The 20,134-nt window shown below is 39.2% G+C and overlaps 1 protein-coding gene across 2 annotated transcripts in view; it reads right to left on the bottom strand.

Moving 5' to 3' along the window:
* MAGI2 (membrane associated guanylate kinase, WW and PDZ domain containing 2) overlaps positions 1-20,134 on the bottom strand; it is a 1,098,388-nt gene that overhangs the window by 229,585 nt on the left and 848,669 nt on the right. For both annotated transcript variants that reach the window (XM_072965145.1, XM_072965146.1), the window contains exon 9: positions 19,334-19,516. In XM_072965145.1, coding sequence (XP_072821246.1) covers positions 19,334-19,516 — 183 coding nt within the window. The remainder of the gene's footprint in view (positions 1-19,333; positions 19,517-20,134) is intronic.

Below are 20,134 nucleotides of genomic sequence, written 5' to 3'. Positions count from 1 at the left end.
TCAAGTTACATTTCTTGTTTATATTACTAACGGGTAATCTCTTTTACAAAGTGTCCCTTTTCCCCCTATAGCTATTATTTTGAATGGAAGTGCTTTCAGAAACAAAGGTGTATCTCTTTCCTTACATTTTCCAAGGTGCACTGCAAGCAATGAATAAAAGCTAATGCATTCCTTCCTCTTTCACCAAATTTTAGCCCAGTAATGAAATAGAAATAAGAATTTATCTTTTACATCGCATTTTAGTGTTGATACAGATGCAAAGACTTTGTGCCCTTTCTTCCTATTTATGTTAAGGGGATTAAAGAAGCTCTTTAAACATTCTGAGATTCTAAATTTCATTTCTACATTAACTCCAAGTGTTGTTAATACTATTTTCAGACAGGATGCTTTACTTATTAGCTAGCAAGGGGAAAAGAACTCTGCAACTCTTTGTGTTTATATCATAAAATAGTGTTGCTAAAAGAATTTTCTATTATTAACCGATCAAACTCTTTCAGAATCCACCTATCAATGGAAAGGAGGCAATTTTGTTTTCCCTGATTTTGCTTCAGTAGATACTGTCAATTAAGCTAGATAAAACTCCAGAAGCAGCCATGGTAAACTTGGTTGCAAACCAAGAGGGATTCAACTAAAAAGAAGAAAATGTGAAACTGTTTTTATTAAGGATTTGAACAGAACTTAAATTCTAACCTCAGAGTGAGTAGATACTGCTAAATCCCAATAAATTTTACAAACTGTATTGAACAGCAGATGAGCAATCAGGGATTCTGGCCAAAGAACTGATGAACTCTGAATCCTGGAGCTTTGTTGTGTATTCTCTCTTTCTTTCTTTACTTATAAACTAGGTAAATTAATACTTTCCCTACTCTTGCTTCACTTGTGATTCTCCAAGGAGTACTGAGTTAGCTTTCCTTAAACAGTTTCGAGATACTCACAGAAGTTCCACATATGAATTATTTGCTTTACTTTTTTCCCAAATGGCATAACACATCTTATTTTTTTTTTCTACGAACTGTCAGCTCTTTTGGAATTGAACAGAGCTGCACAAAGCAACTACTGCATATTGATTTTTTTCTTTTATATCTATTCAGGCTAATTTTCCATTCTATAGATTAGTGGCTTAGAGCTATCACAACTCTTGTAAAAAGAACTCTTTGAGTGTTGAATGAAAATTCATTTGTCCTTCGTGCCTTCTTCTCACCCTCTGCAGGAAAATTTTCACTCTAGTGAGCCTTCGGAAGATGTATTTTTATATTCTGCTGAGCCAGAACAGGAGGCTATGGATGATTAAATACCAGCAGTGTATTGTTTCTTTGTTAAACACAGAATTAGCCATTGGCCTCCATCTAATGAGCCTCTAATCTAATTAGACAGATTGACAACACCCAGAAGGAAAAAGATAAGAATGTATACGTGTAGCAAGTTAAAATGGAGAAAGTAGCATATTAAGATATTTGAGGATGTAAAATCACCGTAATACTAACTTACAATTGAAGCATGCTATGCAGTTTTCAAAATATTTTTATAGTCACTATCTTATTTAATCTTACATTATGATGCTATAAGTTTACTGGACAAGGGTATCAGTTACATACTTGGGTTTTAGAGTATGATGAACAGAGTATGATGTGAATTCTCAGAATTGAAGTGTAATGATCCTCCTTCTGTAATTAATTTTCCTCTGAGGAACTCACTCCTCACTTCAACATCTGTATTTAGACTTTTTCCTTTGAGTAAAAGAGACAGCATATGTTTGGACTGATGTAAAAACTTCAAATAGGTTTCTATATACTATGTAGACATGAACTGTCTTGGTATCACTTCTCAGGTAACACTGCATTCCTTCATCTGTCCCAGGCTCCCAGACTTGAAACTAAACCAGGGGATAGTTTGGAATTAGGAGCCTCAGAGATGTGTCCTGGGATTCTACTTCATCATGTCTTAGTCTAACTAGTCAGGTCAATGTTATGTGTTCATAGGTTTCTTTTCACAGAACAGTTTCATTTGAACCTCAATGATCATGTAAAATCTTCTTAGGACTCTAAGTTCTGTGTTTAGAGAACTTGGATATCTAAATGACATACTTGAAAAAAGTTACTTCAGAGGTCTTGTTCCAAGAATTTTTGAAACATCTTTAATTCAGTACTTTTTAGTAATAAATGATACCATTAATTGATAAAAAAAATGTGAAATGGCTTCAAGATATATTTGCTGGCTTCTTCCCAGCAAAAAACTGGGGCATATGGCAAGAAAAAAAAAAACCAGACTATTATAAAATATCATGCATTCTGTGCATTGACCTTGAAGATTTCTTTTCAGCCAGCCAGATAGAGGTATATAAGGGACAGCAGACAGGGTATATAGTTAGTAAAAAGGGTATAGATTTTTTTCTTCTAACTCGAACTTTCCCTCATTATCTTTCTTCATTAATAAAAAAATATGAAATTTCAACACACACATACACGTACACAACACACACAGAGTTAGCAGCCTGGAGGGTCGGGCGGTGAGAGGAAGAGAAGGCAGGGAGAGGAGGCGCACCACGATATCACACCTCAGAGATGGTGACTTTATGAGCCATATGGGTCAGCCTCCAACCAGAGCAGAAACACCAGAGAAGTGATTATTCAGACTCTGATTAAACCTCCAGTTCTGGGAGCTGACTGTTCTCCTGAAAGTAGTGGCCAAGAAGGGGCTTGAATCTCAGCCTTACTATGTACTGGTGGTGTGAGCTTGGGCTACTTTCTTTTCTGGACTTTAGTTTTCTTATTTGTCAGAGAAGAATAATGATATCTATCCCAGGGTGTTATTACAGAGACTAAATCAGATACTACAGTTTAAGAGTTTGGCACAGTGCCATTCAGCTCTCAGTGAATGAATATTATTATGAGTTAGGCAACCTATTTCATTGCAGGGTAGCTCTGTCATTAAGCTATTAAAAAAATAAATCAAAATCTGTCTCTGTAAAACTTTCACCCATTTGTGGTTGTCCTCCATCTATAAAGGCCTAGGCAAACTGGATGGAAAACAAGGCTTCTCCTTCTTCCTTCTGGCAGCTATTCCGTGTCTGAAGCACTACACACGCCCTGTGTTGCAGAATTTGCACGTCCTTCTTCCCACTCCCATCCCACTGAGCTGTGAACAGTACAGACTTTGCTGGCGATATAAAACGAATCCTACTGTTACCACTTATTCCTGAAAAGGCATCAAAATAAAATACTCAACAAAAAAAAATATAAATTATGGAATCGAGAACTTAGCTGTCTTGGATGAGAGTTTGCAGGTGTTGAATTTATGAACATAAACTTTAAACATGTAAGCCTTGTTCACATATTCCCTAACTTCGCCTGTTTCCTCGTACCTTAAGAGTTATTAAAACATTAGATAAAACCCTCCCAAGTTGCTTCTCCTTCTGTATGAAAGGCACCACAGGCCACCTAGTTACTCAAGCATGAAACCCACACAAGCAAACACACTTGACTCTTTCTCCACATCTCATCCGCTCAGACAAGAACACTGATTCCACTGCTCAGATATCTGCCATTTCACTTCCCCTTTCCCCTTCCATGGTTGTTAGAGCTGAGACTTCCAAAAGATGGACGCCCAGCACACAGCAGCCTGGCAGGAGAGGACCCAAGGCACTAAGTGCCAGGACCTCACTCTCTTCCTGCCTTCTGATCACCAATGCTTCATCCGCCACCGAGCCCACTGGGGCGCTGCAGGGCGTGGGAGCCTGTTGGTGGGGTCCATACTGGGAACCAGAGGAGTGCCTTTGGAGAGGAACACGGAGGGGTTTCTGTACATTTCTTAGCTTCTCTTCTGACTCCCATCTGCTTCTCTACAGTGCACGCTTTATACAGGCTCCAGAGTTAACTTTCTAAAATGCACATTTGATCAAGTAGCTCCCCTGCTTAGAACCTCTCCGTGCCTCCTAAGCTCGTTTTACTGTTCCCTTCCACGTTAAGCTCCGGGCAGCCTTTCACCTCAACTTCTGTTTCTGTCTCCCTTCTCTGTGGCCGCCTAGGTTTCGGGCGTAACAAACCACCCAGGGTTTTGCATGCCCCTACATTTGGGTTTATAAGCTGGGATCCTACCTGGCACAGCTCCTGGCTCGTAGTGAAAGCTCCCATACGTGCCTGCTGAATGAATGGATGTCTGCACTTCTGCACACAGTATTCCCTGGACGTGGAATGCTTGATAAATTCATAACCTCCCTTCAGGTCTCTGAATCACGCTTCTTCTGTGAAATCTCCCTGGCCTCCTCCCACACTCCCTCCTCCGATGAGAGACGCATTCCTCTCCTCCCTCAGCCATCTGTACACATCTCCTTTAGCACTTACCTCCAGCGCCACTGGAAACTGTTCACACACCTCTGCCGCTTTACCAGACTCCACGTTCCTTAATGGCGGAGGCTGTATGGTTCACCCATGGGTCCCCAGAATCTGAAAGGACGGCTGATGCGAGGTGGGCACTCCATGTATACAGCCTGTTTCTTGAACAGCCTCATCTAAGGCGTGGGGGTAAAGCTATGGAGTAACTTGTCCTACAGTTGCTATTTTCATGCTCCTTTCCCATCCTTTAATGATAGCTTGGGAAAATGCCTAACTTTTAAGTCACTCTCGGCTATCACACGTCCAGCCTCATTAATGCTTCAACTTTCTAATTTGATTTAAATCCTTTTCCTCCTGCCACTGAGTTGGGAAGCCCCATGAAAAAGATGGCAGGACCCCCAGGCAGGGCCACTACCCTCCTCCCAGCACCATTCAGTCCCCTGGCCCTGCGGCATTATCTCACTTTCTAAACTCTGAAACGGCTTACTTCTAGGAAAGCAAAACTTACCCCTAAGGATCTATTGGTTCCCTCAGCTAACTCCTGATTGGTCCATTTCTACAAAGCTTATTCCTAATTAGTCACCTTTGTTATAGCTTATTTGCATATGATGTTACAAAATGTTGCAAAGTCTAGACTGGTAGCCTATAAAAGCCTGTGTAAACCTACAGATGGGGTCCAGAGATTGGAGTGGTAATTCCTCTGGGCCCACTGGTGTAATAAACCTGAGTTCTCCAACACTCCGAGTTCTGCTTGGTCTCCCGCCTGGATCCAGGTTGCTGTCACAACTGAGCTGTAACACCCTTTGGGGCAACACCATCTGAATGGGCTTGTACCGGGACCCTGACAGCTTGGAGCTGGGGGAGGCATGGTCTGCCTCTGGGGCAATGCCTCTTCCTCCCTTTACTCTTCAAGGTCAAGTTCTTCCAGTATGTTGTGCGCAGGCAGGAAGTTTTTGTTTATTCAACTGGTTGTAGCTGTTTTGGTGTTGGTTGTGGCTGTCAGTCTAGTGCATGATGACAGACCATTGAAGTGGCAGGTATCCAGTGGCTTGCTCTCTCACTGGATCAATCTGTGGATTCATCCCAGGGTCAATGTAACGTTTGACTCAAGTCTGACCTCATTCATCTACATGGTGCCCAGCTTGCACTGCCCAGGCTGTTGATGCTGGGTTTCCTCGCCCAGCAGGCAGCTCTCTTGAGGGGTGCACAGAAGATAGCTGGCTCTAGTCAAGCTCTCTTCCCCATCGGCACTTCAACCCCCGAAAACTCGCACAGCTTCCCATGCCAGACACTGGGTTGCAGGCGCTTCCTTGCCATCTCTTCTCTCTGTCTTGCCATCTCCCTCCAATTTCTTCTTTTCTATTCTGACTGCCAAAGGATGCAAGTCCACTGCCTGAGCAGATGTCCAATTTGGAAACCAAACTTCCAAATCCCTGTCATTTAGGTAACCCCAATTTCAATGAGTGAGCCCCTTAGAGCCTCCCCTTCACTTGGATTGAGATGGGGACAGGAAGCACCCCTCTCTCTCATGGGGACCACTGGATTACCTCTTAACACAAATGCATCCCACATATGGAAAACTACCCTGAAGATTCTCTGTTCTTATCTCCAGCTTCTGTGTATACAGATTAGGGTGAGAGTGGAGGGGTGATTGTGGTGGGGTAGTTCCACAGCAGCTGTGAGGGAGGGTGAAGGGCCAACTCTATGAAGACTATCATTCAACATCCAATTATCAAGTTTGCTGAACAAATGGATAAGCAAGTGGACATATCTATTTTGAATAATTATTAATAGAGGGGAATAACAATAATGTGCAATGAGGTGTTAGGTGGATTGTGAAACAGAACAAGATGAGTCAGTGACAGAAATCCAACAGAAAGCCCTGGACTTCTGTCTCAGGGCTCAGGTCCCAGACTGCCATCTTTGTACAATCGCCCCTTGTCCCTGCACGGCACGTGTTCATAACATTAATTAGTAATGCTGCTGCACACAACAATAGGAGAACAGGAGAACCACCAACAAAAATCAGTTTTGTAGTTTTTAGAATTTGTAATGTTGAATAGGGAGGAAAATGTCATTTCTGCCAGAGGCACAGCATCTTGCTCTGCTCTTATGTAAACTCACTGTCAGGCAATCCCAGAAACTGCCTCCACTTGCCTCTGGGCAAAATGTCTCCTTTTCATAGAAAAATGTCACTTTTTCTCTAGGAAATGGCAGGTAGTTATTTTTTTTTCCCCACAGGAAAAATGACCTTTGCATTTTGTTAAAAAAATTCTCAAGGACTCAGCCTTGATGAAAAATACTGAAAACAATTCCATATCTTTTAATTTGTACTTGAGGTTTGTTTCACTTTGTAAATTCTGAGATTACACCTGTCACCACTGATATAGCCCGTAGGCAAATGTCAATGACCAGAAAGTCCTGGCACCTTGTTTTCCAGGAATGTTCACTGCATGTAGGACAGATTCTTGAAACTCTGGCTCTTGCTGCATCCAGCCCCCACCCCAACCCACTGACACCTCACACACACACCATACACACCACACACACACATGCACACTTTAACCTCATTATGCTAACACTTCAAAGCTTTTATGTGCTAATCCAGGATTACAGTTTTATGCAAGTCCATGAGAAACTGCTCGGAAACAACACCCACACTGTGACATAGTTTGTCTATCATTAGGCTTAAAAGTATGTTAAGTGCTATGTAAGAAATTTAGAGATGTGACAATCTAAGTCAGTATTTTTCATGGCAAAATATTTCATTCTCTCATGAGAAAATGGGAGAAAATATGTCCAGTATTCTTTTTTTTTTCCTAGTCAGGTGAGAAAATAGAAAAGAAAAACAAGAAAGAAGCAAGAGGAGTGAAAATTTCTGGACCCGACATCTTAAAACAAAGAGAGAAGGAATACAAAGGTGTTGATACCGAGAAAGACAGTTCTAGGTTATTAATCTTGGTTTCACAAAACAAAGTTCCCACTTCTTTTGTCAATATCTCATATATGTGGCGAAATGTTCTCCTCTCTGACAGGACTTTCTGCCATTAAGAAATGCAAAATTCACCGCACAGGGTTGGATTTTTGAACAAAGTAGTAAATTAGATGATGACACAAGGTTTACCGTGTGTGCTCTTGTCAGTTCATGCAAATCCTCAGCTGAAGCACGTGAGAGGCACACTAATTACACGGGATACAGGGATAATGTTTCTGCAGCTGTAGCAGTTTTGATATTTGCAGACTCCAGCAGACTCCATCTCTAATTTCACTGGCAGCTTGCAAAAACCAGCAGAATTACACTTATAAACAAAGGTCTGCATGGTAATTTATCTCCTCTAGACTTCAGTGAAGTCTTCTCCTTTAGAATGCTAAGAGATTTATAATTATGAACTAAGATCTAAGACTTAGCTGATGAAACAATGAAGACATATTTCTTGCCTCTTTTTCTCACTTATATTGCACATCGATCTGTCAATGATGATACACATGTATGTGTATCTACAACTAAACTCTTCATTGAGCACTTACAAGCCCACATGGCAATCTGTAGGAATAGGTACCAACACCCTACACAGCTTTTTAATTCACGAAGTATTATTCTCTCAACAGAAACATTTACCTTGCCTCATACAATCCAACTATCTTACTCTCCTTAGACTTTTCTTTTTGTTTGTTGTGACTCAGGATTGATATGCTTTTATTTTTGAAGGGGTCATAACATCAAAAAAAGGAGGAGCCATCATTAAACAGATGAAGATCAGGTTACTAACTTCTCTAAAATGTGTCTAGCAAACAGTGGTCAGAATCCTATGGCATATCTAAAGGGCACCCAGCTTAATTTTCAGTGGTGTATGCACACATAAAGAAGTTGAATGTCCCATTTCAGCTGCCAGTTTATCAACAGAATAAGAGTTGTTAATATGGCACCAAAATTCTGAATTCCTTCTAATTATCTCCTTCAAATCAAAAACTATTTAAAGAAGCAAGAGCTGTTTTGTTGTTAAGTGTTCAATGCAGAATCATTTTACTTCCAGTGTCCAAACAGTCTAAGCTGTTCATAGATCTTTTCATTTATCTATGACTCCCAGAGTGTTACAGCTTCCTTCAATTTAGTGGAAAATAGTTTTATAAATAATAATAATGGCTACCAATTTTGAATGATTCCATGTGTCCTGCCCAATTCTAAGTACTTTAAATGTAATAACTCATCCGATGAAATGTTTGGTTAAACCAGACAAAGAAAAGCCTTAAATCATTCTCTAAAGGGAACATAAATAATCACAGAGGAATCTATGATTATTACAGGAAACCTCATGCCTCCAGAGTAATTCATGCAAGCAAATCAGTGCTGTAGAGACTCATTCCACTGTTCAGTACACAAGCAGAATTACTGGCTCTATCTCTGGCAGTGAACCAAGCCTTGGAGATTTGTTAATGATCAAATCAGATACAGGCCCTGATCTTTGATAGCTTATAGTCAGATGAAGGGTAGGCGTGGCAAATGACAAGAGTTTACAATTCAACTGGGGGAGGGGGAAGATAAAAATAATCACTTTTTATAAAAAGCAGATTGTTTCCCGATGAACCAAAGGAGCCATTCCATTAGTTAAGGGAGACAGAATAGTGGGAACTGAATGAAGTTGACATTGTCTATAAGAACACATACACCAAACCAGACATCAGGATCTGGTAAATCTCTGTATCTAATCAGGTACTTTTGGTTTATTTATAAGCAAGGGAATTGGTGATCCTGGCCCCAGATCTAAAAAGTCACAATGATAAAAACTTCTTAAATGCACTTATGTAATACCTTTATTTCAAATGTGTCTAACTTAAACGGAACACCTTTCACTAACATACTAACAACCAACTACCTCCTCCATGGAGTAGGTATAAAAATTGTTAATGCTATAATCTCCAGTCCATTTTCATTAAACTTAGACAATAGGCTTTCAGATTTTTAAAATGCCAACTTTTGGCATTTTGCCCCTTACAAATGCCAGTAAGGGTACTCTGAACAACATCCCTGGTGTTCTGACGTCTAACACCATTCTGAGCTCTGCTCTCAGGCTTAGTCGAGGCCCTACCCACTTTCTTCTTCAGCTCCTAGGAGGGCCAGTAAAACTGTACTGCAAATTAAAGTTTTTGTAGAGAACAGCTTACAAATAACAGTGATCAAAGCACATTTAAGTGCATTGACTTCCATGATGCTAATAGCACAATGATTATGAATATCATAATTCAACGTGTGATTTATCAAAATGGATATCAATACTGAAACCAGAAGAAAGAAATTAAGGTAGCAAACTTTGCTATATCTGTTTTAAAATGGGATAAAGTTCTTAATCCTGGGGCACAGATGAGAACTAGGATCAGACTTGTAGTGTATTTATCCCCTCTTATGTGAGCTTTTATCTAGACTGTGATTTTAACTGAAGACAGCATAGAGGGCACTGTATAGGCATTTACAGAAAGAGAAAAGATAGAAATATGCAAAAAAAAAAGAGGTACTGCAACAGCATTTATTTGGGTTACAAAGGCCTCTTTTTTAAAATACTAAATGAGTTATTGGTGAAGGATAGCATGATTTTAAGAATTTTTTAATCCTTTCAAGGTTTGTAGCCAAAATCAACTATTTTGCCAACTATGGCATTTGTATCATGTACTTATTGTCATAAAAGAAGAACAGTGGATAGAGTGTTTAGCGTGGTCTCGCACTCACTGTGAGATGTCCTGTTATTGATCTGAATGTCACTAGCACTGGAGATATTAGGTATTTCAACAAAATGAAGTGCGGTTTTGAAACTTAGGTGTGTCTGGAAAGAACCAAGAGTAAACATATTGTGACAAGCTAAACAAGCACAGTCTATCTCTTCTCCACTGGAGATATTAGTATTCGTCAGCTGGCTAGAAAGTCAATTCCATTTTCTGACTTTTATAGAGCACAAGATGTTTTTTGAAGCATTTAAAGTTCATAAGTGTCTAAAAAGGCAAAAATGATGTTATTATCAAGGGATTATTTAGAAAACTATCTAAATAATAACGTGGATCTGAGTCTGAATATTTTGAAGCTCTTTCAAATTGAATTGTTGCAACCACCTCTTTTATTTTTATTAGAAAGACAGAGATAGGGGCCTGGTGATTTGCCACTCATAACCTCTAGATGTGGTATTATGATTCACTACTATTTATTCATAGCACGACAGAGAACTGGAAGGCAAAAACATCATCAACACTCCTGTGCCAGAAGATTGTGAGGAGGTAGAGTGCTCAGAAAAGTAAAGTAAAATTTTCTCAGGGCAGTTTGAACAAACTCAAGGAATTCAGAAACAAAGAAGCCAAAGGAAGGATACTGCCGCGGATGAAAAGATGACTAGAAATTGTTTCACCACTTCTCTCATTAGGTATGTGGCCTTGCTTCCCTCCCCTTGAAACTGGGCTGACCTGTGACTTGATCTGATAATGTTGTGCCAATTCCAGGCTAGGCTTTGAGAGGCCTGACAGCTTCTCCTTTCAATCCCTTGGAGCCTAAGCCACCATGTAAAACAGCCTAACCACACTGCTGTCGAGAGACCATGTGGAGAGAGAGAGATGCTGTGCCAGCTCTGAGGACTCCCATCCATGCCAGCTGAGGCATCAGCTGTGAGCAAAGCCACCCTGCACATCCCAGACCCAGGGGGGCTTATAGCCAATGGCAGCCCCACAAGAGTCCCCTGTTAGACTAGCAGATGAGAACCACCCAGCCCATCCCAGGCAAAAATGTGGAATCATGAGCAAACATCTGAATGTGCTCTCAAAGCACTGAGTTTTGGTGTGGTTTGTAATGTGGCATTAGAAAACTAAACAGACACTTTAAATAACAGAAAAATCACATTAGTTCATTTGCTTCTGGCAGCTGACAGAGCCATCTAAGTGGTCGGCATCACTGAAATGAGAACACTTGGCTGTGGAGGTGGGTGGTGACAGAGAACTGGCTGATTCATTGGGACAATTTTATAAGCCGGTCAGTGAGAGAGGGGTTGTGGGACAAACCAACATCATGTGTGTTCAAAATTCAAAAGGAAGTCTGCCCTCAATGTACATTGATTATGAGGTGGTGGGAAGACAAGACACAGAAAACATTTATGAATTACTTCTTTGACTTTCTCATGTATACAGCATTCTTCTCAGGAGATGTTTAATTAACAACTATGGGATTTTATTAAACTGCTAAGGAGCTAAGAATGGTTATGAAGAACAAAAGAATACTCTTGCTGGTGGGGGTGGGAAACCATGGGGTGACCATTAAGTAGAGAATCAGTACTGAAAGGTCAGCCTTAAGAGGTCCAACAGCCTTCATGTTGAGAGTAGGACAGTCACCTGTCCACACAGCACTCACGGCCCCAGGTTAATCTTTGCTGTACCCTAGAGAGCAAAAAGGTAACTCAGATTCCAGATGCTACAATTGTGAGACAGAGTACCTCAGAGTGTTAAAATCCCAAAGAATGAGAAACTGCTCATAGTTCAATGTCCTAACCTGATATGAAAGATAAACATAAAGATTAATTAGCTTTGTTCTGTTGAGTAGATGGCCATAGACTCTCCCCCCAAATCAGTCCCTAGAAAGATTTATAAACACTTCTTCAACATAACCCTGGGCATAGGCCTGGTTAAGAGAGGGTCGGTCTAGGATGAAGAATGTTTGCTAAGCTGTGTCGAAAGTGGAAAGAGAATCTTCAAGCAGCCGTTCTCAAACTACAGTGGGTGTAATAATGTAGATTCTAAGACTTGTAGTTCAGGACGACAGGCTGAACATACAAGGTTATTCCCTTTTAACAAAGACTGTAAAATGAACAACCCATGTCAATGAGGAGAACAGCAGAGAAGCCATCTGACAGAGAGGGGCCCTTATAAAGCAAGACAGCTCAAGAGAACTTTAGAACACGGAATGTGGATATAGGCATGGTAACGCGGTATCATGGCTTTGAAGGGTGTATTCTAGAGCAGGGGTTGGAAAACTATGGCCCATGGAGCAAAACCGGCTGCTGACTATATCTATAAATACAGTTTTACTGGAGCACAGCCCTACCCACTTGGTCACGTGCTGTCTACGGCTGCTTTCATAGCAAGAGAGTTAAACAGCTGTGACAGAGACCAACTGGCCCACAAAGTCTAAGATATTTACTATGTGATCGTCTACAGGAAGAGGTGGCTGATTCCTGTCCTAGTGTGCTCTTGGAGGAGAGGGAAACACGTACAAGAAAGACTCCGTTGTTTTGCAGAATCACAGAAAGGTTTGGGATTAGGAAACACCGGATACAAGTGTGTGGAAGATCTGCCCCTCTGCACCTGTCTGCAAAACTCTCAGCACCTATCCCACGTCAGAGATGAGGGGGTCTCCAAAGGCAGAGGGCCCCATTTAGCAGATTTTCATATGTTGTCCCTGCCTAATAATTTCAGGTAAAATTTGGCCAGTCTTCAAATTCTGCCACAAATGTAGAACTCCTGAGCATCCTTTTCAGTGTTTTACTTTTAAGTATAGACGATCAAGGAACACAAGACATATGGGACTGTGCTCTCGCAAAATGAGAATCCATGACAAAAGAGGACATGGAGATGGGTAACAGCGGACTCTGCTTGGGAGAGACATAATGGAAAGTCCCCAGGTGTCAGCTGTGCAAACAGCCCAGGCAGGTGGAGGAAGACAAAAGATGCCCAGAAAAAAGAAGATGCTCTAAGGACCTAATATGATGGTGCTTTGGGGAAAAAAGTATTATTTTAAGAAAGATATTGCAAAAAAGAAAGAAAGACGAAGTAAAACGCCACAAAGCTGTTTACAGGGGGAAAAAGGTAGTCATGGTACATCACTGGGGTCAGTGAACAAATTTACGAAGCCATGCTAATGCAAAACCTGCACAAACATTACTAAAACTAGTTGTTAAACTACTGGGAGAATAGGGGAGGGCAGATGGGGGATAAGAGAGCTAAAGCTTCATTTCTTTTTAAAGGTAAGTAAATGCATGTCATTTCTTAAACTTCAGTAAAGACAACAGGGGCAGGGCAGGAGAGATTTTTATGCATAATAAATATTTTGATTTTTTTTTTTTACCATATGTGTATTGCTTTGACCATTTTTAAAATGCACATTCCCAACACCACTTCCAGAAACTTGGAATCAGTAGGCGTAGGGGCACAGGAATCTGCATCTTTAAAAAAAAACTCCCCAAGTGATTCTGATAAAGTTAATCTTATGCCTCTTTCAGAAAAGCAAATAAAGAGGTAGCAACCAGTAAAAGTAGCAACACTGATCTGCTCACTGGAGAAATGCCAGGAGCTAGAAACGTCAGGATGGTGGTCTCCCAGACAGTTTCTTGCCATTTTAATAATAAAATGGATAAATATTAGAAGAGGGCAAATAAAAACTAATGGGTTGTGAGTGACCTCACAATTCTACCCAGCTGCCGGAGAACCTCATGGATGGGTCAACGTTCCTCCCTCTTATATTTGTTGCAAACCACAAGCCTTGATTCAAAAATTAGCCTGGGGAGAAAACATGAAATATCATGTAATGAGGGAAGCTTTTTAACTGAAGGATGTTAGATAAATATTTTTCAGTCTCTGCAGTTTCTGCATAAGCTTTGTTACATCAACCTTGATTTTTAAAATAGTTTAAAGAATGTCATCAGGATCTCATGTGCTTACAAATGATTGCTGGGATGTGTAGAATCCTTAATAATCAGAAGTCAGATGGTTCTGGGTACTAGGGCAATTTCTTCTAAGAAAAGTTCTTCTGGAACATTAGAGGACCAATGGGGTTTGGCTCAATTTGCTGTCAAAGAGCAGCTGGGGGCACAGGGTACTCATTTTCTCCTGTTTCCCTATCGCTTCCTACAACAAGTCAGTGCTGACCGAGAAAGAAAGGATTCTCACCCACATGAGGTCAACTTTATTAGCATGGATTTTTCTTTGCGTCCAAACAAACTACTGACATCTCTTTGCATAAATCTGAGATAATCTAGAGCTAAAAAAAAAAAGTTGTTTTCATGCTTATTCCAGTGTCAAATGAGATTGCTGGCCTTTTAAATACCAACGATGTATTGTTTCCATCTGTAGTGTCTATTATTTTTGTTAACCCTTGAGGTCCATTTATAGATGAAATGATTGCAAAAAAGGAAACGAATTTTGCCCCTAACATGTATTTGTGTTTTTAATTTCATCCAGAAACTGGGAAGTTGATGTGTTTTCGCTTTAATGGTAAATTATTGGTCTGATTAGCATCAACTAAGCTATATTGCAAAAGTAGAATTCAGCCAATTTGAATTTCACTTTTTAATTTCCATCCATCCAGCCAGCCAGCCAGCCAGTCAGCCAGCCATTCAGCTAACCAGCCAACAAGCACTTCCTGAGCAACTACTGTTTGCTTGGCTCTGTTTAAGGTTCCAGGGATACACACATAAAGAAAACATCAGTCATAGAGTAAACCTCTATATCTAATTGGTTGAAAATTTATATGAGAAAGGCTTTGTTTATAGGTTTTCATGCATTTACGTGTTTTCTTTTGAGGATACACGCCTACCTACTGTTCTTTGATGTTTGCTACAAGTCTACATCGTTCATCTTTGCCAGTTACATGATTATTGTTTTACTCGATACTTCACACATAAACACTCACTGAAGGTGAAGTATTAACCTACACTGGGATGGCATATAAATCTTCCCCCAGGAATTCCCCACCACTGTGCCTTTGTATATGCTGTTTCTTCTTCCCATATCTTTCCTCACTTGTCCACCTTGCAAATGCCTACTCACATTCAAAACTGTCAGACATCATCTTCAATGAGGCCTTCCCTAAGTTCTTCCCAATAGAATTACCCCCCTCTTTTTATTTATGGACTTGGTACATATTTTATTTGCTTTGTTATAAATATTCACTAACATGCCACTCATTATTTCTATACTGTAAACTTCTTGAGGATAGAAGCATTTGTCTCCTCATTTTTCCATCCCAAATAATTATCAGGATGACTGGCACATATGGATATGCACTAAATATGTGCTGAACTGAACTGAGAAATCATTCCCTCTATTACAACTTGTGGATGCTACAGAAACGTGTTTACATTTTACTTTAAATCATCTCATAATTCAAATAAACACAAATACTTCAAAATATTTAATAAGCTATACATTCCAATGTTTTATGAAATTCTTTTCTGATGAGAGAAATTATCATCCCTATAAAAGTCTGATAAAGTTATAAGTTAGAAACACACTTAAAAAAAAATTCTGTTGTGCACTCCCCTGACTCTCCTGACTTTGTGCCAACATCATTGTTATTACAGACTCATCCTATTCATACTGTGCTACACTCACTTGTTTATTTATACCCGTATCTTCTCTTAGATGTAAACTCCTCAAGAGCCTGGTTCTTATCCTATCCATCATTGCAGTCCTGGCGACAGCAGTGACTGTGAGAGGGAGGAGCTTAACAAGTGTTTATTGAGTGAATAAACAGAAGAATAAATAGGAGGCAGTGAATAGAATGAAATCCGAGATTCTTCTCTTTCTATTAGGACCTGTTCTGTGATTATCTTAAATGAAGAAAATCTGCTAAATTCTAAATATAAGTTTGCCTTGTTGTTGAGTAGGCTAACTTAGACTGTGTGGGTGTGGCAAACTAGGAAAATGAGTGAGAAGGGAAAAGCTTTATTGTGCAAAACTTTTATTTTGTCTTTTATGTCTTTTTACTGAAAGAAGTCTTTTCTAGTTTTGAAACAGGGAATAGTGGGTTTTATCTGAGAAAAAAATAATCGGGTTCATTATTATGAAAAATGGGTTTGTTAAATATTTCCATGAAGTTCAAAAGCATTGGGATCCTTTTCCCTCTATGGTATTAAAGTCCTTAATTTCCTCTTATTCTAATTGTAGGCAATAAGATGATTTTTAATTGAGTGCTTTGATGTTTCTCTGTGATTTTTTTGGCAACATGAAGGTGTGGCTGCTTAGTAAAATCTTACCAGATGGACAGCAGAGTTAGACACTCTCTAACTACTCTTGCAGAAAATTATGTACTCGTGATTTTTACAACAGTAGCATTTGAAATACGTGGTTAGTTTTGAACCTTTACTCAACTTTTAAGGAAATGTTACCTCTAATAAATATATTATTGGAAGAATCAATATTGTTAAAATGGTTATACTGCCCAAGGCAGTCTACAGATTTAATGCAATCCCTATCAAATTACCCAGGACATACGTCACAGAACTAGAACAAATCATAATACAATTTATATGGAACCACAAAAGACCTAGAATTGCAAAAGCATTACTGAAGAAAAAGAAACAGGCTGGAGGAATAACTCTCCCAGACTTCAGACAATACTACAGAGCTACAGTCATCAAGACAGCATGGTACTGGTACAAAAACAGACATATGGACCAATGGAACAGAATAGAGAGCCCAGAAATGAACCCACAAACTTTTGGTCAACTCATTTTTGACAAAGGAGGCAAGAATATACAATGGAATGAAGACAGTCTCTTCAGCAAATGGTGTTGGGAAAATTAGACAGCAGCATGTAAAGCAACGAAGCTAGAACACTCCCTTACACCATACACAAAAATAAACTCAAAAGGGATCAAAGACTTAAACATAAGACAAGATACAATAAACCTCCTAGAAGAAAATATAGGCAAAACATTATCTCACATACCATCTCAAAAGTATTCTCCTAGAACAGTCTACCCAAGCAGCAGAAATAAAAGCAAGAATAAACAAATGGAACCTAATTAAACTTACAAGCTTCTGCACAGCAAAGGAAACCATAAGTAAAACAAAACGACAACCTACAGAATGGGAGAAAACTTTTGCAAATGAAACCGACAAAGGCTTGATCTCCAGAATATATAAGCAGCTCACACGATTTAATAAGAAAAAAACAAACAACCCAATCCAAAAATGGGCAGAAGACCTAAACAAGTAGTTCTCCAAGGAAGACATACAAATGATCAATAGGCACATGAAAAAATGCTCAATATCACTAATTATCAGAGAAATGCAAATCAAAACTACGATGAGGTATCAACTCACACCAGTCAGAATGGCCATCATTCGAAAGTCCACAAATGACAAATGCTGGAGAGGCTGTGGAGAAAGGGAACCCTCCTACACTGCTGGTGGGAATGCAGTTTGGTGCAGCCACTGTGGAAAACAGTATGGAGATTCCTCAAAAGACTAGGAATAGACTTACCGTATGACCCAGGAATCCCGCTCCTGGGCATATATCCAAAATGACACCTGCACCCCAATGTTCATAGCAGCACTATTTACAATATCCGAGACATGGAAACAGCTTAAATGTCCATTGACAGATGACTGCATAAAGAAGCTGTGGTATATTTATACACTGGAATACTATTCAGCCATAAAAACCGACAACATAACGCCATTTGCAGAAACATGAATGTTCCTGGAGAATGTCGTTCTAAGTGAAGTAAGCCCGAAAGAGAAAGAAAAATACCATGTGAGATCGCTTATATGTGGAATCTAAAAACAAAAAACAAAAAACACAAATAGAAAACAGAAACAGACTCGTAGACATCGAATACAAAATTGTGGTTGCCAAGGCGGCAGGGAAGGGACAGACTGGGATTTCAAAATGTAGAATAGATAAACAAGATTGTACTGTGTAGCACAGGAAAATATATACAGGATCTCGTGGTGGCTCACAGCGAAAGAATGTGACAACGAATATATGTATGTTCATGTATAACTGAAAAATTATGCTCTACACTGGAATTTGACACAACATTGTAAAATGACTATAACTCAATAAAAAATGTTAAAAAATATATTATTATTCATTAGTGAGTGGCAGTGACAAATATACTCATTAGGTGACCTTTAAAAAAGTTACTTCTACAGGAACCATTCAATAAACAGTAACTTACAAAACTAAAAATGTCAGATAAAGATCTCAAGTCTATGTTGTTTCTTTGTACACAAATTACTTTAAAATCCACTCAATCACAATTCATAAATATATGGAGCACACAAATGGCAAAATTTTTCCTCAAAAGTAATTGTCTAATTTCTATATCTACTAGGACCCATTGACTTATAGTAAGTTAATATCATAAAGTATACCAATGTTGAGAAAAGTATGAAATCGTAATTATATACAGTCATTGCTCTTTGTAAGTTTCTAAGCATTTCAAAAACAATACTTGAGAATTATTGAATCAGTATTTTAAATATACAAGATCAAATCTGATTTCTTACCTTTTTTCCAGACAAAGAAAGTAGTATTTATAAATTATGGGACTATTCCAAGGTCATGGGTCAGGTAGGAGAATTTAAAATCAGATAGCAAAACTAGGCTTAGTTCATTACTTTTTTCTTTACCTAAGCATTTTTCATATTTTGTAGTTTCTTGTCTTTAATAATTTGCCTCTGTATTTCCATGTTAAATAAATTTTGATTATAACCTGATAGACACCCAAGTAACTACATTATGAAAATTAATTCATATGGACTAGAGAAGAAAAAAATTATATATTGAAACATTGTATGGGGATATATAAAAATGAATACCATTAAAATTTTTCTGTCAGATGAGCATGCATATTTAAATAACTAACCTGGGCAATTCAGCATGAAAATATTACAAGATTAATACAGATTTTTAAAATATCAGTAGCTGAACATAAGCTAAAAAAGTATGAAATGTTAATCACACTCCTAAGAAGGAACTCTAGAAATAAATTAGAGAAGTGTCAATCTCAAGGATCCATTGAATCCAGCAAACAGAAGGGGCAGTCAGAAAAATGAGACAAAAATGGTATTTAAAGCTGTTTCCAAAATATTTCAATTTGATATTATTAAATTTAAGGGAAACATAATCTGTGGTTTTCCTAAAGTGAAGTGACCTTTGGCTTTCAAATTAAAAACACAGAAAGATGCTCCTCATATTTGGTTTAGAAAAAATGTTGCGAAGCAATTTTCTAAAGTGTTAAGGAACTTACCTGTTTCCATTTTCCCATCCTGTGCAGCAGGCCCTTCGGGAATCACACTTTTCACCTGCAGAAACTCGTCAGGCTCATCTCCACCGATGATGGTAAATCCAAACCCCATGTTGCTCTTTTTTAGTGTGGTGCTGAGGAATGTTCCCTTCAACTGGGATGCATCCCGGGTGAACAGTGGTTTTTCTAGATTGGCCGATACAAGTCAAAAAAGAAGAAGTAGGGTTACGGCAAGTTCTTATACGGGGTAAGGCTGCCACTGAGCAGCAATCCCCGGGTGAATGGGGGATTTTCTTAGAGTAAATGTAAGCAGGTGTGGCTGCAGGAGCAAACCTCTGGGCACTTCCTACAAATACAGAGCAGTCCCAAGTATCCAGGGAACGGTGAAAGAGCTGCTTGGTTTGGAGGGAGGTTTTTTCTTTTCTTTTTTCTTTTTTTTTTGTCAGGTCAAAATTTCCATTCACTAAAATCACCTTCTTGTGCTTAAAAGGAACTAAATCAACAGGCTGTCACAGCCTTCAGACAGAGGAGCATAAAATCATCCAGATGCATCTGGACATGCTCCTCTTGTTCTGAAAGAGTCCAGGTAGGAGGTATGCATGACTGGCTGGTCCCACACAAAATCTTGAAGGGACAGGAGTAGAAAACCGAAACGGACTTTTGTTTTATAAAGAATAGGAACAGTGGCATGGTAACACCTTTTCGAAAGAGTGCCTGGATGTGGGACTCAGTTAGCTTTTGCTTATATTATAAGATGCTATAGAGATAAGCAGATAAACCAATTTCTAGTGACCCGATAGTGGT

The sequence above is a fragment of the Vicugna pacos genome, chromosome 7, assembly GCF_048564905.1.
Source record: "Vicugna pacos chromosome 7, VicPac4, whole genome shotgun sequence".
Lineage (NCBI taxonomy): Eukaryota > Metazoa > Chordata > Mammalia > Artiodactyla > Camelidae > Vicugna > Vicugna pacos.
This window is presented reverse-complemented; position numbering and strand designations above follow the sequence as displayed.